This window comes from Protomyctophum bolini (assembly GCF_963924005.1).
Source record: "Protomyctophum bolini genome assembly, chromosome: 16".
NCBI classification, from domain to species: domain Eukaryota; kingdom Metazoa; phylum Chordata; class Actinopteri; order Myctophiformes; family Myctophidae; genus Protomyctophum; species Protomyctophum bolini.
Window position 1 is genome coordinate 22387277 of NC_137877.1, and position 23291 is coordinate 22410567.

The following is a 23291-nucleotide window of genomic DNA, read 5'->3' on the forward strand; positions in this document are numbered from 1 at the left end:
GTAAACAGAAACTTTATTTTCAGGTTGGAATACCAATTTGATCAAATCAGGAGAGAGATTGGATTGGGGCGGCAGTGGTTCACTAGTAGGTAGAGTTGGCTCTCCCGTTAGTGACAAAGTGTAGTTGAGCAAGACACTGAACCCCAAATTGCTTCCTTGGTGCCTTGCATGGTTTCCTCCGCTGTCTGTGTGAATGTGTGCGTGGATGGGTAGATGTAATGCACTTTGGATGAAGGCGCTATATAAATGCACTATTTACCATTTAACTCACCACAGGAAAAAAAAGCTAAATTAGAAGTGATGAAACAAATAAATTAGCAATTCCTTTTTTAAATGGAACTAGAGCTGATAAACGATGTGGGGTTTCTCTCCTCATTGGATGAAATTTGCAACCCAGTGCACTTGAAAATCTATCTTCTGTTTACCAACGAGCTGGAAACACTGAGAGACCCCTGCTGTCAAAATATACCAATGATTGCTATTAACCTTTTTAGCAATAACTATAATCATTTTTGTTTTAACCATATATACAGTATATATATATATATATATATATATATATATATATATATATATATATATATATATATATATATATATATATATATAATATATACACACAGTATATACATCCTTTAATAACGCAGGTCTGCTGTGCTCATCTGTCTCCACTCCAGAGAATTAGGGGCCCATTTGATGGGTTGGTTCAAGAATGAATGAAGAGACTGAATAGGTGTTTCTTTCCCCCGCAGCAGCTGCTCTGCATTTTTTCCATTTTCAATTTTCGCTGCACTCTCAGAGAGTCAATATTAGAGAGGAGAACCAAGCATTTATCCTTATATCTAGTGAGCCTTGTTTATTTGATTTAGGCTTCATAAACAGCTCTGGATCTCAAACACTCAGCTCCGTCTTCAGGTGCGCTGGGGCCCCTTTCAACAAGAACAAAAAATATCTGTCCCGCAGCGTGCACAAAAGGCAGTTTGAAGGGATAATTGAGGCATTTGTTTTGTGCACTCGGATTAGGGTATAAGCTTGCTAATGAGTGGAGAAGCTGCCAATCGTGAAATACCATGGTTATGTAACTCAAATAAGGAACGTATGGTTAGCATTCATAATTCTTAACAGCTCTTGTTAAGGTGCACTAACTGTTCCCAAAGGTTGTTTTCACAGTGATAATGTCTTATCGTTGAATTACTTCAAAGTGAAGTGAAGCCGCATGGAAGTCCTTTTAGGACATTTATATATACCGCATCTCCCTCAACTGAGTTCCACACACCCAATGCCTTTAATTTGAAGTCCTCTAGTAGTCTAGTATAATGCATGCATGCTTTGACATGACGATGTTCTTCACGGAGCGCATTATTAATTGATGTACTTATGGGCCAAAGTGGAGATTGAGTGCTCACACTCCAAATCTAAATGTGTTTGCAGTCATCCATCTTGTCAAGCATCAGTGCACGTTGGCGCTCCTTGGGGACGGGGCGAAGGGGAGTGGTGGCATCTATTATTTTTATCCCAAACACAATCACTGATAACCTCTGGTGGTGTGATGCCAGCCTGGGATGCGTCAACAGGACTCATCCGTTGCATTTTCACACTGCAGAACTATAAGGTGTTAAAAACATGAGAAACATCATCTTGGGACACTGAATTCACTGATATCTTGTTTCCACACCTGTCTTTCCGCTTTCCTTACATAACAATTTATGTGTTTTTTAAGGGAATGCTTGTTTCGTGTGTCTGCATGACTCCATGCACATGCTGCATAATACTGTACATACATGTGTCCTCATGAGTGCTTGAGCTTGACGGGCACACACATTACTATAATATCGGAGCCGCACACTTTGCATAGAGAGTGCACAGTGGCACCATTGCATTCATAGCTTCAGAGGATTTTCAATTATCCCACAGGCCAGGGGAGGCAACGTGCAGAGAGCAGCGCAGCTTTAGCAGGCAAATCATTCTCCATCCGTAAGTCTTCCTGATTGACAGGCGGGCATTTGGCTCGCCATCGAGCAGGAGGATGAAGGCTGTAAACAACAACACTGTTTATAAGATGCACAATTTTGCACACAAGGAGAAATTGTCTTTGCATTCACAAGGCACTGAAGGCAGTAGAGTTATAGCCTACATGTCACACCCTGGGAACATGTATTGCGTCATAAAAATGTTATAGGTTTGTTTTTCCAACCCTCTTTCCTGGCCATCAAAGTCTCGTTTGACACATGTATTGGTGTAAAATCTCAAAGGGAATGAAAATAGATATTGGCCAGACAAGGCTTTTGGGGTGTTTTACAAGGGTGAAGGACTATGACCTGACATTTATGTGATGGCTATAGCTGCAGCCTCCTTTGGGAGCTGGCTGTACCAATCAAAGGCGTAGAGTCTCATCCAAGAAAGTGTAAGATCTTAAGTGAGCCCACTGTTTGTGCAAGATATGAGAGATGCATGGATAAAAGCAGAAATGGAAGTTAAGGAACGAGTGAAGAAGTCGTTGGGGGAATACTAAAAAAACTCTGGTTGGATTGTATGGCAAATACGACAGATGTGTTATGCTTGTTTAATAGCAATAGCTAAAAGTTATGCGGTACAGTACATAATTCACTGATAAGTAAGCATGCCAGTGTCTGCCTTTTATTCTCCCAGTGATGAACATCTGTGACTGCGCTGCCGCTTAGCCATAATTTGGACCTTTGAAAAAAACAGCTTGATCCATTTTAGTCACACTTCAAATCTGCATTAGAAAAAAAGCTCCTGGCAAACGATCTGAGAGTAGTCGAATCGGGTCAGCCTGAAATTCGGAGGGAGGCCCTTAAAGACCCGTGCACAGTACAGTAAACAAGCTTACACTGTCATCTTCCAGCCTCGTCTGCTGTTTAGTAGATGAACGGCCAATCTTCACTGCAGATGTGCCCAGAATAACTCGGACTTTGGGAGTGGATTCCGTCCAAGTCAAAAATGCCCTCTTGCACTGAGAGGAATGGAGTTGCACACTGATGGACAGGGTAGTGGGATAATTGTAATCAAGCCAGTGCCAGGTTTCATTATGCACCCGAGAAGCACATGCTTCAGAGAGGCTCCTCTGTTCACCGCAGCCCAGTCAGCTGGGGAGAGTTGTTGTGCACACTGGTGGAAGTCAGGCGAGGATGCACTCAAACACTCAAACTCACTGCTCAGTGCTTCGCATGGTGGTGGACAGTAATGAAGTACATGATTTACTTGACTACTGCACATGTTTTCAGTAGGCTATCTGTGCTTTATTTGAGTTTTTTTTGCATTGGATGCTTGCATATCTGCATATTTCATTCTTCTTTCAATCTTTGAAATGTATTTGAATGTAATTTCAGTCATTTCAGTACAGCAATAGTAGTTGAGTTAGACTTTTGAATATAAGAGCACATTTTTAAAAACAAGCGGGCCATGTCAACTAGTACAAGTACATCTTCATGTACACATTTGAGAGAGCAGCTTTCACTTTAGTTGTATTTGAGTAACATTTGACCAGGAGTATCTACACTTGACTCAATTTACTGCAGGGTTGAGTGCCTAGTGCTCTTTAATGTACCTCCTAATGTATAGACAGGCAGGGCTGAATCAGTGCCAGATGAGACTGGCAGGTTTACATCACTGGCCTGGTAATCTCCTCCTGCATGCTGGAACTACTCTAATCTCACACGACTGGATTATAAAAAACACACACTTGCAGTGACGTACAGATGTGCATGCACGCAGGCAGGCACGCAGACACATATAGTTAACCTTGTAATCTCCATATTTCAACTCGTAAAGTTTTTCTTTGCCCTACTTTATAATATACTAACTACAGTGTAACAAAAAATATTTTTTGCTATATTGGAAAGGCAATGAACCTGAAAGGGAAAGTGTGTTTGTGTTTTTTTACATAATTATTGAACCAATGAAAAGTATTAACAAGTGCTTGTGAGTGACTAAATAACGTTTGAACCATTTGAACTGCATGTGTTTTGTCAATTTCCATAATAGTTTTGGATATAAAAGGTTTCCGCCCGACAGCGACGATATAAATACACACTTGTGCACACAGGCACGCATGCACACACACACACACACACACACACACACACACACACACACACACACACACACACACACACACACACACACACACACACACACACAGAAGGAACTGCAGGTCCTTCTGTCCTCCTTTTAAGGGTCACTGCCTGAGTTAATGGACTGTTGCAGAGATTTGTGATGTGGATAAGTGAGGGAGCACCACCAGCTATTTTCACAATACCTGCTTTAAAACTCTGTGGCGCGGTTCAGCGCAGCACTTTTAGGCAAAGATGTATTTTCAGGGAAAGCATTCCACAGACTTGAAGGGTGCATTTTTCTATCATTTGTTTTCTCCGGCCCAACGAGTGCATGTTTGACACCCGGTGCAACCCCATCCATCAGCGTCTATAGGAGGAATGTATTTCGCATCAGTCTCTGGGTTGGCATGACACGCGGGGGGCACTCACACGTACAGATCGCATTAACAACTGTAATGAGTTAGCGTAATAATCTGTCTGCCTGCCTGTCTGTTAGTTATATATTAATTTTCTATAACTACACCACTTTTGGCCCAGCAGCCTGCTTTGTGTATGTTGTTTAAATGTGCTTTTATAAAAAGTTAAATACATGTTTGATGGAGTCCCTCATGCTCTTGCGTCCTTCTGCACTCTGAATACTCACATTTAGATGTTTTCTTTTTATACAGACTGCAATGGTCCTCTTGTACCTGCGCTGCCACAAACCTCCTTCCAGAGCTCCTCTCAATCCTCTGTCCGCAATGCTCCTTACTACGCCAAACTCAACAGGAGAGATGGTAAGTACTGTAGTATGCTTACTTACTTACCGAGTTACCGGTACTTGGTCCTCTTGCACTTCAGGGCGCGTATAGAGCCAACCATCGCCACCAGGTCTCTCCATCTGGGTTCTGTCGCCATGGGCAAGGCGTTGAGCTTTGGCCAGAGTCACGTTACATGCTTTAAGGTTCTGAGCTATTATATCCAGCCAACGTGTGTGTGGGGCGCCTCTATGTCGTCTCCAACCGGCTTGCTGATTGAAGGCCAGGATGGTGAGTGGCCAGTGTTGGATGTTTCTCAGGCAGGCCAGACAGGAGTAATGATATAATAGCCAGATTCCTCCATGATGTGATAATTAATTGGCTTGACTTGTCACTTGACCCTGTATTAGAAGTAGTTGTTAGAACTCGTCAGGATGCAGCGCGTTTTCAGCTTGTGGATCTACCTATTTTCAATAATCATTCTCACTAATAGTAATCGAGGCAAAAGTTGGAAATAATGGTAACATTGATTTGAAGTCATTCGATCGGCCAGCCCTAATAGACACACATGCCTGAAGACGAAAAGGTGATGGCGGGGAAAAAGGTAAACATTAGTCTAACATGAGACAAAGAAAACAGTCCGGAATGACCTCACATTATTTTTAGCCATGGCCATAACATAACGCTTGTAGCAAATGGTACAATCCCCCTCTCTGTGACTGAGACTCCAGGTTTGATATTCTGCTCTCATCTTGCTCCCATGGTGTTGTTTCCCCCGTGCACTCCACAGCTAACTGAGTGATGAACCTTTCTGCCAGAGCTGACCTGTTTCTTCTGCTTGATAGCTGCATGTGTGTGTGTGTGTGTGTGTGTGTGTGTGTGCGTGTGTGGGTGTGTGTGTGCGTGTGTCTACTGTACCTGTATTACTAATATTGTGAGGACCAAAATGTCCCCACAAGAGTAGTAGAATTTGGGAAATAGACACTAGGTGCTTTTCCATTAAGCCTTTGTTTGCGAAAATCGGAAGCGTATGTTCATTAAGTCGAAAAAAGAAAAGTGCATTGTCGGCCGTTTCCATCCACTGATATAATGCGACTCATGGGAGATATAAAATAAGTTCATGAAATAATGAACATTTATGCCTATTTATGCCACGATCACGCAATTCACACCATTGATTGATGCACTTTGTGCGTGCTCTCTCAGCTAACAGTTTAACGGACGTTTATAAATCGATTGATTAATTGCAGCTGCAAAACAGTTGTGTGACTGTTTTTTTATTTTATTTTCCAACTGTTCAAACACGATATATTCAATGCTTTCTAATTTAAAAAACTTTTGCGCAAGTGTTTCCATACCCCATTTGCGCATTTAACTTTTTCGAAATAGCCCAAAAGTCCACCCCCTGCAAGCGCAAAAGTGTTTTTGCGGGAAAAAAATAAGACATTTTGAGGTGTTTCCATTCAGGATTTTATTCGCAAGAGAAAAAAGAAAAAAAAAAACACGGCTTTATGGAAACATGCCTATTGTGATGATGAGTATCATTTCCCTGGTCCACAGTCTCCGTACAAGGGAAACGTTGGTTTTATAGAATTTGGCATTTAGAGGTCAGGTTTAGGTATTGGTGTTGGATTTGAGTTGTGTGCCGGTAATATGCACCGAAAATAGCTGATCTACAAGCTCACCGTAGATCGGCTATTTCTGGCTCTAGGCTTATAGGGTGGAAAAAATAATTCTCAAAATGGCATTCATAAAATTATCGTATGTTGGTATGTACTGACGTCAAGCGATGACGCTGAAATACTAGTAATAAAGGGGTAGGGTTATATAAGTATTTTACTCCCTACTCCTTTTCGAACAATTTTGTCTACAACTAATTGTACATAGTGCCGTCACATTGCATACAGTGCAGTGCACCCCTCGCCCGTTGTTGAGGGCTGTGTGTTACACCCGGCATGCATAATACCGGTAGCAGAAGAAATATGGCCAGTGCATCTTGAGTTGCTGCACTGACGGACTGTTTTGTTTTGTTTTGTTTGCTTTTTGGTGGTGGTGGTAGTGGTGGGGGAGGGGGAGGTTGTTCTTCACATACCTGACTTTTGTTTTTGCCAAATGATAGTTAGACATTCCACACACAAAAAAATCCCGCCACCCTCCCCCACCATACACACAGACGCACTCACCCGCATCCTTCTCCTTCACCTCAGCCAGTGCACTTTCCTCTATATACAAACAGAGCAGAATATCACAGACTATTCCCAGTGCAGGCGTCAATGCAGGAGTTCATCATCTCCTACCCCTCCCATAGCTAGAGCAAGGCTGTGCATAAACCACAACAATACACCGTTCATCGACTGAATGCTAAAAAGGATCTCTTTCTCTCTTATCTGTTTCTCTTTCTCTCTTTCTCTCTCTCTCTCTCTCTCTCCCTCTCTCCCTCTCTCGCTCTCCTTTCTCTAGGAGCGGGCGGCTGGTCTCCCCTGGTCACAGACACTCAGCCCTGGCTGCAGCTGGACCTCGGGGACAGGGTGGAGGTGACGGCTGTGGCCACACAGGGGCGCTACGACAGCTCGGACTGGGTCAGTAGCTTCCTGCTGCTCTACAGCGATACGGGTCGGGCCTGGAAACAACACCGGCAGGAGGACGGAGTAGGGGTGAGTCTCTCTCAACATGGATGATGTCTTGATTTGATGTGTTTTCAACTGTCAGATGGTTAGTTCTATGATTCTATTTAAACATTATAGAATATCCAAAGGACATTTTAAGTATTCAATTATCATTATATTATGTAGGCTACAATGCATACTGTAACTAACATATCATTGTTTGGGGAAATTCGGGCTACCGTAGGCTTATTGGCTAAATGTAGTGTGCTACAACTAGCACTAGGTTACTGTATATGACATGTGAGAACTTTGGTTACATTGTTCTATACATACATGGTGTGAGATTTTATCAAAGACAAGGCGGCAATCCGAGCACTCAAAAAGTAAAAAATTAGGAGAGGGTGGATAAAATAAAACTTTATTTATAAAAGTTAAAATAAGCCAAGCCATCTATTTTATCCACCCTCTCCTCATTTTTCATTTATAACTTTTTGAGTGCTCGGATTGCCGCCTTGTATTTAGTATTCCATTTCCACTGATCTTTGAAGCAGCAGCCTACTTTTCTTTATTACTTTTAGCACCTGGTTAATTTTCTTTTTGTCGCTGGCCAATACTTTGTATTTACTATTTAGAGATACAGTTCCCCACTGAAAGAATCCCATCAACCCATCAATAATTGTTGGTGTCGCTTGCCCGAAAATAATAGATTTTCAAGCCAACAACGTATTGTACTATAGGCTATGGAATATCATTTAGGCAATTAGTCTCTCCCATAGTCTGGCCTGCTGTCTGATGTGCTGATGTACAGTAGCTCTGAAGATGTTTTTAGGTTTCTTCGTGAATATGCTTAAGAGTGTAGCAAAAGATAGCTGCAAGGGAGAGAGCTCTATCAGTTTGGAGATTTTAAGTGGATGTGTATGTCTGTGGGTTTAATACATATTTAACCAATGTAAAAGCATTAACAAGAGCTTTTGACTAAATAACTACATCCATTGAAGTAAGTGTTATCGTTTTCCATTTCCTGAAAATAAAGTTTTGGACCTACTACAGTACAAGCTTTCCACCAGAGAGCAATGGCACATCATTCTGTACAACCTAGTTATTTCACACAACGAGCACATGACTGGGTCAATTTAACGTCTCAAAACATAGCACACACTATTTTGTCACGTGCCATTCATTCTTTATCACACACAGTTACATCAACCTATTGTTACCGGAATGTTTAAATAAGTGGAAAAACAACAACAATCTCTAATGTAGAAGCATTCGAGGTTAAAATTGGTACAAGGCAGTGTTGCCGGCTTAATCCTCATATTCAAGTCTGGTCTGTTTTGCTAGTCTTGCGACTTGTGTAGCTCTGTTTCCTTCAGCGGGTTTCTTTTTAATTAAAAGTACATGCAGATTTGAGGTTGAACGGCGTGTCCACCACTCCACAATCGCTCTTTTGCATTATTTACTCTCCTCCACAGATCTTTGACAATGCATTATTTACAGTACAATGAACTGTGATAAGAATAAGATAGGACAAAATCAAACACATACAATAATGTGTCCCAGAACAATAACATTGAAGGATAATAATCTTGGGAGTGACTGAACCTAGATTCCAACGACCTCAATAACTATAAATTGATACCAACCCAATATACAGTAGTCTATACACTAGTATTACAATTACATTAGTATGATCACATAATTGTAAAGCCTCTTTTCTCTCCGAGAATCATTTTGAACGGTCCTACAAGTACTGTATTTGATTAGTTTGTTTTTTTGCAGTCACATTGATTTCCGCAATTTCCGTTATCTGCTTCTCCCCCGATTCCCAAAGGATAGGAGAAGGAAATTAAGGTACTGTATAGTATTGCAGCCTTGGTGGAGAGGCCTGTTTGTATTCAAGGTAAACTCTAGGTCGTGCTGAACATGGCCGAGGGCTCTTACCCTTTGTGTACAGTTCATGAGAGAGAGAGAGAGAGAGAGAGAGAGAGAGAGAGAGAGAGGGTGTAAGAGCAGGTGAGAGAGCAAGATAGTGAAAGAGACATACGGGGATACGACAAGGAATTTAAATAAGTACTTAAAATAAATGTCATAAATTAAATTCATAGCCTAGTGTTGAAAATATTGCCAAATCTCTCTCCCTCTTAAATTAGTGTAATCAGTTGCTTTGCGTTGCAATCAGTTGCAGCTGTTATTGCTGTACACAGACAGACAGACAGGCTTATATTTTGTCCAATCGGTATGGTGGAGTAGGTGGTTGTATTTGGTCGTCAATCCTAGCTACTCTGCTACTGAGACATTTCGATCCTGTGTCGACGTTAGACACGACCTTTGACACAATCCTGCTTCTGGTTTGACACAGATTCTGACCTGAAGGTAAATAATATATTCCTCATCTTGAGCCAGCAGGAAGGCTCTGTTAGCTCAGTGGTAGATTTCAGCAGTTTTCCCAACTTGCCCATGGGAGACCGGGGTTGAAATCCAGTGTAGAACAGGAAGGTTTCACTGAGTAGTTCTTCCAGCACTGCTTGCAGACACACAGACACCTCAGTCTGAGTCGTGGCCCGTCAGACGCCCTGCCTGTGATGTTACGTGACCTGCGGATATCTCTTTACGGACTTGGATTTAAAGACGGCGAGCGTCTGATGAGTGGCAGCTAATTAGAGACACAGCGCTTAATGAAACTCACTCCAAAGGTGGCTAACCGCGCCTTTAACCTCTGCCTTTTGGGAGATATTAATTGACGTCCGTCTGGCATTTTAACAAGTGCAGTTCAAAGGTAAGCGGCTCACTGCCTGTACCTGGTCTGAGGGGCTAATGAGAGAACAAGCTGCAATGGACTGCAAGCTCTCCCTGCTAAATCCTTTCAACCCTCAAGACAAATAAATTGAAAATGTTGAGATGTATCACTGCTGTGCACTGCCATGGCTGCATGAAGTGTAAGCATGCACAAGAACATATACTTGTTATAAATACTGCATATAGACATATTCTTTCTTGAATATATTGATACACAATTACACACCCAACACTAGAGTACAACTCTGGATTATTTTCTTCTTCTATGAGTCTATTCTTAGCCATTATTCTATACCAGTACAATACTGTAAGAACACTGTCTGAAATGGTTATTGGCTGGGTTTCCCAAACGCATGGTGTAAGACTTGTAGTGCTGCACATGCTCAGATGCTCCTCTAGGCCGCACACAGAAGCCTGTGAACATAGACATTTCGTGCATAGATGTGCCACGCAATGGTAGGCCTCAGGCCTGAGGCCTGGGGCCTGGTATGGTAGGCCTCAGACCTCAGGTCTACCATTCTGACATTTTATTTAATAATATTTGGACTGCTGGACAGCTGACAGTAGGCTCTCTTTACCAAATGGCAATGGTAGGCCTGAGGCCTTTGTCCTGCTTAGTGCAGGCTATTTTAGAGGACACTGTGCACACTTTCATATACTATTATTCATTATCGATGGCGGTGTGTGTGTGTGTGTGTGTGTGTGTGTGTGTGTGTGTGTGTGTGTGTTTGTGTGTTTTTGCACTGTAACTGTATCTGAACTGCTCTGCTGCCTCTGGCGACTGCATTCCCCCCGTGGGATCAATAGACTGTCAATCAAGTAATCCAGTAGCGTTGTTTAAAATCATTATTATTATTTATATTGAATAACCGCTTGTGCGTCATTTTATGCTTATTTTATACACAGTGTTCATGCAAAATAATTTACTTAAAACATTTCGCCTATAATTACATTTTGCATAGAATAGATTGATTATTCATTTGTTTGGTTAAATTAGGATTGCTTATTTTCTGTATAGTAAAATTGATCATTTTGATTTACTGTCGCAACTCTAAAGCAGGACACATTCTTCATTTTTTATGTGATAACAGTCTCTAGACTAGAGAGATTCAACGAAACAGGTCTTTCAGCTTTTTCAGACTCCATCCAGATTGGCTAAGATTGGCTTCCAAGTTCTCAGGAGTGCTCAGTTTCAAACAAAATGCCGCAAATCATGAACACATCGTGTGATTTACGTGAAAGTGTGCACGCACATTCCCACTAGGCCGAGGAAGAAATGCCACTTGAACATTTTCAACTCAGCCTCAGCCCTCATGGTGGCGCAATAACTGGCCGATTAGTATTTTTACCTCTAACTGCACGGATCTGTGTAAAACTTTGTATGCACACTCCCTAGAGGCCAATGAAAAACCTTTGCCTGGAATTTTTCACATCTGCTCTTATAGCGCCACCAGGAAGCGGACATATGTAAAACACATTTTCTAATATTACTGCTTCAGATTTTATTCAAATTTCACGCAAATCGGTACACATGCTCTCCATAGTCGTGTAATGAAGACGGGTTTGTTTGATTTATCATAATCCCTCCTGATTGGCTATGATTGGCTTCTAAACTTTTCAGGAGTAGCCCGCTTTGTACCCGTTTTGGACAAATCACCACAACTCCTCAATGCAGCGTCCGATTGCGGTGACACTGACTGTGTACGCATATTCCCACTAGGCGAGGAAGAAATGCCACTTGACAGATTTCAAATCAGCCTCATGGTGGTGCTACAACAGGACAAGTCGCTTCACACACACACACACACACACACACACACACACACACACACACACACACTGGATCTGTCTGCTATTATTCCATAATAATTGGCTAACATTGGCTTTCAAAGTTTGCAGGATTGGCCCATTTTGAACAAGATGCCTCAAATCATGAACGCAGAGTGCAATTTCCATGGAATTTTGAACGTACATTCTAGTCCGAGGAATAAATTCCACCGTTTTTACATTGGCCTGTTATAGCGGCACCAGGAGGCCACAATAACCTACCTGACCTGGTGGAGACCTGTGCTCCGAGGAGTACTTTTTCTAGTTCTCTTTCTCTAACCACGTACTTTTGTGGTCTCTCCCCCAGATTCACACCTACGGTATTATTACTGGATATCGTAATAATTTGAATGTGCAAATCTCCTTCTTTGTCTGTGGGAGTCTGACTAACTAGTCTGAGCTGTAAGGGCACGATGGGGATTGCGCGAGAGGTGTGAAACAACAGGAACAGCGCCAGTGACTGACTACAAGCTGTTAATAACCTAATTAGTGAAAAACCAAGGAAAAAGGAGAGCTGATAAAAATGACTTGTGCATCTGCGGCTGAGGGGCTGAGCTTTGAGCTGATGAAATCTGGACTTTATTTTATGTAATATATTGTGTGAAGCGCAGTTACCTGAACCCTGGCCTATATGTCTGGACGTGTTTTGCTCCGTTTGATAAAAGACGTGGAGGTGTTTAAGAGATATATTGGTTTGAGAGCAGAGCAGCTTTAACAAAACAACGGGTTGGGACCCATTTTTTGGGTTGTAAGTCGCAAGTAAATATCGATTTCCTTTCCATTATTATTATTTCAAAAGATAAAAAGAAAAAAATCTGAAACTTCAGAACCTACCCCCGAAAAGAAAAAGAAAACATAATAATAATAATAATAATAACAATATAATAAAAACAAAATCCATTACTAGAAAACTCAAATAGGAATTTAGCAGATCTAAGCTTACAATGTTTTACATCGTGAGCTTATAGATCTATTGTATTGTACACAATATTGCCTTGTATTGCAGGCTCAAGTGCTCAACTTCAAGGCTCAAGTGCTTAATTAATTATTTATTTTGTAAGTTTGGATCCCGGGGAGGAAAAATTCTCTTTCGGAGTCTGGAGCTAGAAGGGAAGACGTTTTTGCCCCGAGGCTTTTAAGGTAGCTCAGTCTCCCTGTGAAAATATAGAGGTCTTATGTCTAAAATGTCTTAGTACTTTTCTGAAACGTGCAATCTTCAATCCACGCCTGGAGTAAAACAAATTGGCTATTAGCTTCTAGGCAAGGCTCAATGAACAAGTTAAAACACTTCCTGGCAAAGGGTCTAGGGGTGCTGATTGCTATATCCCTGTTGCAGAAACAGTCTTGTGTGTGAAGAAAGACACATTCTGTATTCTGTTTCTAAAGTGTCGCTGTCGGGCAGAAACCTTATGGGCTATCTCCACTTTGCAATTGCTTATGTTCTTTAGTAATTTAATACCCTACTTCTGTGGTTCTCAACACTTTTCATATCAAGGTCCATTATTTATTCTGCATTTAGGGCCTTGCAAACGTGAAGCGAGGAACGCAGGCGTTGTTGCTTGGATCAACACAGGTCTCCTCCAACACAGGTTGAAGAGGGGCGCAACAAGCGTAAAAAAAAGTTAAACTGAATTACTGAGGTGGAGGAAATTTGAACTCTGACATCTGAACAACAGAGACAGTCAGCTAGCATGAAGACTGAGGACAGGGTAATGACTGCTTATAAAGAACACCTGATTGAATGTGGGCGTGAGTGAGTTAGTTGGCAGCGAATGAGAGTGAGGGCAGTTGACATGGAGAGAGACAGCTGATTTAAAGGAACAGAATGAATTTGAATTACTGATAGAGAATGAAGAGAGATTTATTAAACCTTCTGCCTTCCGTGTCTCAATGAACTATCGCTGCGCTGGATTTTTATTTTTTTTATTATTAACATTTTTGCATTTCCTGAAAAGTAACGGTTTTGGACGACGGTTTCCAACCAACAGCGATGTTATTCTATGAGTGAATTGAATCCCCCCCCCCCACCACCCCCGCCCCACCCTTTTCCTAATACTGTTCCAACATTCATGCTAGCACTCGTTAGGAGCTCAGCAGGTACTGCAATTTGTTAGACATAATAATGTACATAAATGCACGTGGGAATTGTAATGAGGATACAAAATTACCTCGAGTGGTTGCTTATAATCGTTTTGTCTATACGGGGCTGATTTCACTGAACTAATTGCATATAGTTGCCAGAATAGAAGCGTGGGCTGCGATGTTGCGCTAAAATAAATTGCATTTCCATATCTTCTCAAGTTGTCAAAGGTGCTGCCGAGTCTGCCGACCGTGACTCAGCGGGAGAAATAGCTTCTATCCTAGTATTTTTAGTTCCTCCCAGAATATGGATTTCAAGTGGTGAGATCCTATAGAAGTTTAACGATGCACACTTCGCCAGGGCTCTATACTATACGAAGTCCCCTCTCCTTTTTTCCCCCCATCTACAGTACATCAACTAAGTATCGTCGCTGAAAATAGCTAGAGATACAAGCTCACAACGCGATGCATTGCCCCACATTGCGAGCTTGTACTGTAGGTCGGCTGTTTTCGACGGATATTCGGCCCAGAATATGGGTGCTATTTTGTAAACCATGTTCAGTACTGCATGGCACAAAAGTGTTGTGACGCATTGTGAGCTTGTAGATATACCATGTTTGCTGAATGTATGCCCAAAATCACACCCGTGTGAAATGAGGGACGCTCTTGTCATCGTACATCCATTTTTGTTAGTTTGTTAGTGTGTTCCCTTCAATGTCAATGGCATCTAATGTGTTGATGTTTAATTTACGTCATATTTAGCTGAATTATCTCTTATCATCATTCATCATTATGAATAATCTCATACTGGCCAATCAGAATGCCTGTTGCCTGTGATTGGTTAGCTGATTTGCTCGTTTACATATGACGTACACTTTCCCTTCAATGTCAATAGTGTCAAGGGAAATATTTAGACGTGTGGGGACAAGATTTAGTGGATATTTGACCTGAATTCCCTTTAATTGTCAATGGCAAATTTTGAGACGTGTGGGGACAAAAGCTGTTTATAGAAAGGGCTAGCGCCCCTTAAAAATAGTGGGCATAATGTTGAACGTTTGTTGTTCAGTACTGGCTCAAGTGTCCTTGAGCAAGACACTGAACCCCTAATTGCTCCCGATGTGCAGGTTGGTACCTTGCGTGCAGGTGTATGCATGTGTGTGTGAATGGGTGAATGTAATGCACAATCTATGTAAAGCGCCTTGGATAAAGGTGCTATATAAATGCACCATTTACCATAATGGCACCCCAAAAAAGTAATATTTGGTGCCGCCCCCCCAGCCAATATGATTACGTGCAGTGACTAATATCACCCTCCCCCAAACACAGACTCTGTCGTGGTGGGCACATACGCCTCCCGAGTGCCTTTGAGACGTCTATACTTGATTCCAGTCACCGACTGTGTGTAGCCATGATTTAGTGGTCCTTTGGGATTAGTACAGGAAGGGTAATTGGATTTTATTATTTTCCATTTTTTCATTCAGTGCTGCTGAGGTCATACAGCTCAATATAGGGCCAGCTCTGCCGTCGCTGCAGTATGTTCTCCCTTGGTTAATGAGATGGTCAATGAGCCTTTGAGTCCATAGATATAAAATAAAATAGATCATAAGCGCCCGTGTGTTCACACAGCAGCCATGCCCCCTGTAATGTACTTGGCTGTGAGACCCGCTGGCCCGCCGGCCACTCACAAATGGACGCCATTCATGAACACACACACTACGGAGGCCCCTATGGATTAATGACTTTCTCTTCAATATTACATGCACGCACACACACACACACACACACACACACACACACACACACACACACACACACACACACACTCTGACAGACAGACAGACGTAGATACATATACTGTACATGTAAGGGTACTTCAATAGCACATACATACATACATACAATACATATTTCAATTTCTTTATTTGAGTCCACATTTATAAAATACATTATCAAGGGCACAAATATTTTCAGTTGCTTCTGATATCCCACGCACTCGAAACATCATGTGTCTCAGTGCTTGAGTCCAAACAAGCTCTACATGTGCAGAATATAGGCAACACATGAACTTATTCACAGCCAACATTGGTCACTTCAGTCTGTCATATTACCAACACCGAAAGTAAATCATGGGTACAAAAAGCACCTTCTCCTCCAAATAGACCGACTGCCTATAATGGAGGAGATTGAACAGTATGTTGCAAGCTGCTTTGCTTTACACTTGGGCAACCCCATAATCCTCAAGCCTCTGACCACTAGCCTGTAGACATGGCCCATGCTGCCAATTGTGCCAAATATAAAAACAATGCGCTGACACGTATAGCCCAGTTGTATAATGGCCTGTACTAATGGTTGATATTTTACTTGTTTAGTAAGGAAAGCTTCCTCTAAACTTGACTCAAAAGCACAGCCAACTTCCAATAGAAAAACCTCTATGCTGTTCACCAGATGTCAATTATAATGACATCTGGTGTATTTGCAGTTATATTTGCAAATACGGATGGGTCATTGCATTGAAACATTTCTGGTTTCACACAGGACTTTTTGTGACATACATACATACAAAAACAAGAAACCGTACATGTATGGGTATAGAACAAATACTTGACTGGGTGTGATTGCACAATGAATGGCGCATACAGTGAGTGACACCAGGGACCTCCACCAGCGCAGTGGAAGGAGAGTAAAGAGTCCTTAATGAACAGGAAGCCGAGTCGATACAGGAATAAAAATAATGAAGGCGCTGTGGGGGTTATAGGAGGGACTGTTTACGTGAACAATGACTAACCTCAAGCCCCGCGCTCCGCTCCACCGGGAGTGAAGCCTGTAATTGATGCTTTGCGCTGCAGAGGACATCAGAGCTACAAGCCCATGACACGTTTGATCCCGCAATGCTTTGTGAGCTTGTAGATCTGCGGTTCTCCTCCGGGGGTTTTGCTTTTTTTTCCGAGAGGACCCTGCTGCACGCCTGGTGTCGTAATTGGGAGGATGTATTGTCGCGTGGGTGCCTTTTAGTTTTGTTTTTCTTTCCAATGGTGGAAAGGGAAACGTCATGGGAGGATGAGCGTGTCCTCCTCAGTGTTGCCATGTCTGTTTATTGCGACCGAACGTTGCAGTTAATATGGAATCGAGAATTTCCCGTCAGTGTGTCGGGCACCATCAGTGTGTCGGGCACCATGGTGCCCAGGTCTCATGACATCATGTGACATCATCAGGGATGGAGATGTGGAGACCCTGAGGATAAATGCGACCTGCTGTCGCAGTTAAGCCCATAAATGGAGATCCCTGATGTCATCACTATTGGCCAGCAACTCTACATCTGACCTCAAACCTTTAGATCTCCATATATGGATATATTTCAGAACCTGTTCTGACATTCCATATGTTGATCCTTCCATCCATCCTTCCTCTTCGATGTCTCCCTTTTGACTTATACCTGTCCATTCAAATTTCAAACTCTAGATGTGCCTGCCCCAACGTTATTAGTGCAGCCGCGCCCGGCAGCTGGCGGAAACTAGTAGTCAATTGAAATAAACATTATATGGTTGAACACGAGAAGTATGTGTAATTATGAATATTTATTATTAAATTATGCTTCACTAGACTTCTCAACAGGCCCACCTGTCCATTCAAACTCTAGACGGGCCTGCCCCAAAGATATTAGTTCAGCCACTCCCGGCAGAATGTACCCTTAGATCTCCATGTATGGAGCTGACTGATCTGACATTCCATATGTTGATCTGACCTCATTAAACCCTGTACACTCAAGACATGCTCCTTATATGACCAGTACAGAAGACTGGATATAGGCAGATTATTATTATTATTGTTTCAAAATCTTTCAGAAAATAGCAGATTTTCTAGTGCTCATGTGGCCTATAGTCGCTTCTTTAGGGCTTGTTTTCATAGACATGCATGGCATTTGGTTTCTTACTTCTCTCACGAAATCTGGCAACACCTGGTCCTCATCACAGTATTCCAAGTAGGGACCGGTGAACCCATCCTGAGGGGTGTGTTGCACTTGAGGCATAATGAATGACGCACATAGATTTTGTGTCGGAGCTGTTGCTAAGTCAGCTTAATGAAGTGCTGGGGATGCATTGGGGCTGAGGCTGAGACGAGCGACACTCTAGCCTCATAGCCAGTGTCCATGCATTAGACACTAGATCACATTAACTAGACAGCCAGACTATTCTAAAATGACTGGCATCAACATGGCTCTTATGCTGACTCCGCTCCCCCAAACACTTTCATTTTCATGCGTGGGGCGGGCCGCAGATTATAGTTTTTTTTTTGCATTTGAATGTGAAATTAATTGAATCCATTTGAATAATAAGAAACGCGCGTTGACAGTGAAGTGTGTATAGCATTTATTTTTTGTCAGCTGTTGGCCCAAGCCCCAAGCGAGACGGGCCAGGGTTAAACGCACAAAGACAAGAACAATAGGATTTTTTTTCATTAGCCAGATCCCCAAATGAAGGCGATGAATTGAATAAATGTATAAGTCCTGGGCTGATTGAAAACATGAATATGTAATCCATGTTTTTGATGAGAGCATCCATCGTGCTCATCCGTATACTTCCATTTGCCTAAGATGCTATTTTCCCTTCCCGAGCAGCAGCTGTAATAATATACGCACGCCATGGAAAACGGGGGATGCGTTAAACCCCCAGCGAAATTATTAATGCCTCTCTCCCTCTCTCTCTCCCACAGACATGAGTTAACATGCCGGCGCCTAAGTGCTTAGCTTGCATTTCCGCTAAGACTCAGTCACCAGGCTCCACTTAAATTGCTCAAAATAGGGACGGACTGGCATAAATCACAGTAACAGCCCTAATAGTTACCTTGTAGTCCTGTCTTCTTCATTATCTACAAAGGAGACACATCTTGCTGCTCTCGGGGCTCCTCTGAGGCATATTTTTTGTATGTGCACGCGTGTGTGCACTGCGTGTCAGGGCTGTAAAGTACAAGTACATTTACTCAAGTACTGTACAAGTGTACATTATATTTTTGGGCTTTTTGCCTTTATAATATTGATAGAGTTAAGTGGAGACAGACAGAAAACAGACAGAGAGAGATGAGGATTGACATACAGCAAAGTTTCTCACGATCGGGAGCTTATAGGAGCCTGGACCGTTTCCTCCATGTTTGCCTACATTTTCCATCGTTTGACCACCTGGGACCTGCAGCGGGTCCAGCCAAAACATCAGAGCTACAGTATGAGGTGCTGCAGAGGTCCAAAGAGTTTAACACATTTCAAAACGGTGTACGTTTAAGTCACAGGAGCAAAGTCCCTATGGTTCCCCGGTCCCCTATGGTCCCTCCCCAGCTAAATGATAGTTAGGAACCACATGGACCCTGTAACTCTGTAACTCAGAGAGTTAAACTTTGATTTTAGAATATACATTGGGGTCCGAGAGATAGAAATGTGGGACCGTAGCCTAATTCAGGTCAAAGTTTGGGAACCACTGCTCTAGTACCACTACCACCTCGTGTCTATCTGTACACGCGCATGACCACAGTGCACGGCGGGCCCACTTTAAACTAAAAAACTGAAATGTTTATAAGAATGACCAAACAATTCCAAGTACAAGCACTATTTAAGGGCATGATATAAGCAGGCTAAGTGATCGTCAATTTAATATCATCACATTATTGCAGGTAGTGATAGTAACAGTACTGTAGCCTACCTGTTCATGTTCTTTTGGGCAGCTGTTGTTGATGATGATTCTAGCAGCGTGAGCCAGCATGAGAAGTATACAATGAACTACTCACCTAATGCCGCAGAGCAAAGTTGCCTGTTTAACATGCTTCCGAAGTGTGGACCTTGTTTAAGTCACAGGTGCATTTTCATATTGTGAATATATTAACTTTGGCTAAAAGCTTGTGTTTAATCCACATGGGTTATTGTTTACTACTTGGTCGCTTGCCGGTGTCACGGCAGCTTGACTACAAACCCGTGAGTGCGTGCGCACAGTCACGGAAAGCCCGGAGCTCTGTTGTCAACGATCCATCTTTCCGTAACTTTCCTAATGCTCGCCATTATCGATTTGGCTTCGTCACCTGCCTCAAATCCATTACGAGGACTCCAGGTGATCAGTCATGTGGTGGTTGTTTGGCCCAGACTCCTACATTCCTCTCTCTTTATATTTGTCTCTGACACTTTCTCTTTCTGCATGTCCCATGCTCTCTCTCTCTCTCTCTCTCTCTCTCTCTCTCTCTCTCTCTCATTTGCACTTTCACTCCCTCTTTGTCTCCCTCTGGCTTACTTCTCTCTCTGTCTGTATTTACCCCCTCACCTTCTCTCTTCTATCCCTCCTCTGTCTGTCTGTCTGTCTGTCTGTCTGTCTGTCTGTCTGTCTGTCTGTCTGTCTGTCTGTCTGTCTGTCTGTCTGTCTGTCTGTCTGTCTTCGCTATCTTCTATCTCTCTGTCTATCTCACTCACTCTATCTCTCTTTCTATCTTCATCTTTATATTTGATCACTTCCCACCCTTTCTATTTGTGTTTGTGTCTGTTTTTCTCCTGTCCTGTCCTGTCCTGTCCTGTCCTGTCCTGTCCTGTCCTGTCCTGTCCTGTCCTGTCCTGTCCTGTCCTGTCCTGTCCCCTCTCTCTCTCGCTCTCTATCTCTCTCTCTTTTTCACGGTGCAGACAGTTGATGCAGTACCAGGGCGGGTGAATGGGAAACAATAATGACAAAAGAATAATGACATCTCAGAATTTCACCAAGGGGTTTTTCATTTGTATCTCCCATGCAGGCAGAAGACAGAATGTGAGACTCCTCGTTTATTTTCCCCCTCCTTGCTACATGTCACAGTGGTCATTTCTCCCGCCCCCCCACTCCCCCCCCCCCCCACACACGCACACGGCCGACCGTTCCGCCGGATATCCTCATATTTGCCCTGCCACGCCGTACAGCGATTTTTATCTCTTTTCATTAAATAGCATGTTGAAGGAGAGTGAAAAGGACGGTGCCCTTGGGTTTGCCTTGTCAGCACTAAGTCGTTTTCCGCCACCATACCATTCAAAGGATTTAGGCACTACAGTGGCTGTAGTCGCTTATGGGTCCCAGGCACACCACTTTGCAGAAAGACATTTTCTATTAAAAAAAAAGAATAAAGTCATCCCTTTTCTATAGATTTAAGGTCAATGCAGTTAATCTTGATAATTGTTCTGTAAATGCACTTATCTGTTCCCTCCTCTGGGTGGCTTTTGTCATAAAATGGACGATTACGGCTTGTCTCTTTCTGTCATCGCTCTCTCATCATTGTCTGTCTCTATCTTACCAGTGGGGGGGTAAAGTAACTTTACTTTTATACATTTGAAAACATGAAATGGGACATTCTGAATAGCGAGTACGTTCTACCTTCGGTACTTTAATTACATTTTTATGACGATACTTATTTTTTTATATATATTTTTTTATGGAAGGACAGACAGTAGGCTGACAGGAAATGGGGAGAGAGATGGGGTGAATGCAGTAAAGGCCTTCGGGTCGGGAGTCAAACCCGCGGCACACTGCCAGACTGGATTGCCAGCCAAGGTGCCTGGACCACTGAGCCATGACCCAGGCCTTTTAAGACAATACGTTTGTACTTTTACGAAAGTACAGTGAATGTTGAATTTCGGGACTTTCACTTACAGAGTACAGGGTACATTTACTTAAGTATAATGTTTAAGTACTTTATCCACCACTGTCTCTGTGTGCAGAAGTTTGTGGGGAACATGAATTCGGAGGGCGTGGTCCAGAACAGACTGAGCCCCTCGGTGAGGACGCGCTTCCTGCGCTTCGTTCCCCTGGACTGGAACCCCAGCGGCTGGCTGGGCCTCAGAGTGGAGGTGTACGGATGCTCCTACAGTGAGTCATTCATACCTGCATGTTTTCATTATGGGCCTCAGAGTGGAGGTGTACGGATGCTCCTACAGTGAGTCATTCATACCTGCATGTTTTAATTATGAGCCTCAGAGTGGAGGTGTACGGATGCTCCTACAGTGAGTCATTCATACCTGCATGTTTTCATTATGAGCCTCAGAGTGGAGGTGTACGGATGCTCCTACAGTGAGTCATTCATACCTGCATGTTTTAATTATCCACTTAAGCCATTATATAAGACCTGGAGGCTGAGTTTATGCAAATGCATTCTCAAAACGTTTTTTCATGTCAAGGACCCCCAACATGATATGTATTTGGCCGCGGACCCACCATCTGAAAATGCTTTGTGTCACATGGACCCCCAGAAGAGAAGATTTGTGTTACTAATAGCAGATGTAAAACAAGCTCGCAGAGCGGCACAAAGTGATGTGAGCTTGTAAAAGGTAAATAAATGGTAAATGGTGCATTTATATATAGCGCCTTTATCCAAGGCGCTTTACATGGATTGTGCATTTAACATTCACCCATTCACACACCAATGCCGGAGGAAACCATGCAAGGCACCAACCTGAAAATCGGGAGAAATTATTAGGGGTTCAATGTTTTGCCTAACTGAGCCCGGGTTCGAACATTCTGCCACACTACCCCTGAGAGCAGCTCAGGGGTAGTGAGCAGCTCAGGGGTAGATCAGCTTAAATGTGGGAGAATTGAACTATTGACTTCCTTACCTAGTCACACATTCAGATTGATTGGTCAAGCCACTGAGAACAATGGAGTAGGAGTTTTGTTCCTTGGGGGGTACTATTTTGTATTGCGGTTTTCGAAACAAGGTTACACTTTTTTTTTCCAGCAGCATGACATGAATATGATGAAAAATAATAAAAATACAAATAAAAAAATTGAATGTATAAAGAAATAAGATGAACAGAGATTAGTGCGGAGAAAAGAGAGGCAATGAGAAGACGAAACAAACAAACACGATGAGAAAGACTTGATATATAAAGATCATTTTCAGAAGTGATTTACTGTAAGAAGAGCTGGTCTTGGATCCTCAGGCAGGGAATGTGAGGACATAACCGCGGATCTCAGGCTGTGTTCAGACTCATAGGGGACCTGCACGTCATATTATAAAGTGTACGTAAGGAGTCTGGATCTCAGGCTGTGTTCAGACTCATAGGGGACCTGCACATCATATTCTAAAGTGTACGTAAGGAGTCTGGATCTCAGGCTGTGTTCAGACTCATAGGGGACCTGCACATCATATTCTAAAGTGTACGTAAGGAGTCTGGATCTCAGGCTGTG

At 42.7% G+C, this 23291-nt stretch overlaps 1 protein-coding gene across 1 annotated transcript in view; it reads left to right on the plus strand.

The window, feature by feature from the left end:
• The window catches only part of LOC308330866 (contactin-associated protein-like 5), a gene marked incomplete at both ends in the record, with an annotated part of 85057 nt that overhangs the window by 8566 nt on the left and 53200 nt on the right, over positions 1-23291 (plus strand). Inside the window, 3 exons of the mRNA XM_080785940.1 lie at positions 4745-4852; positions 7274-7467; positions 21827-21974. Coding sequence (XP_080642066.1) covers positions 4745-4852; positions 7274-7467; positions 21827-21974 — 450 coding nt within the window. The remainder of the gene's footprint in view (positions 1-4744; positions 4853-7273; positions 7468-21826; positions 21975-23291) is intronic.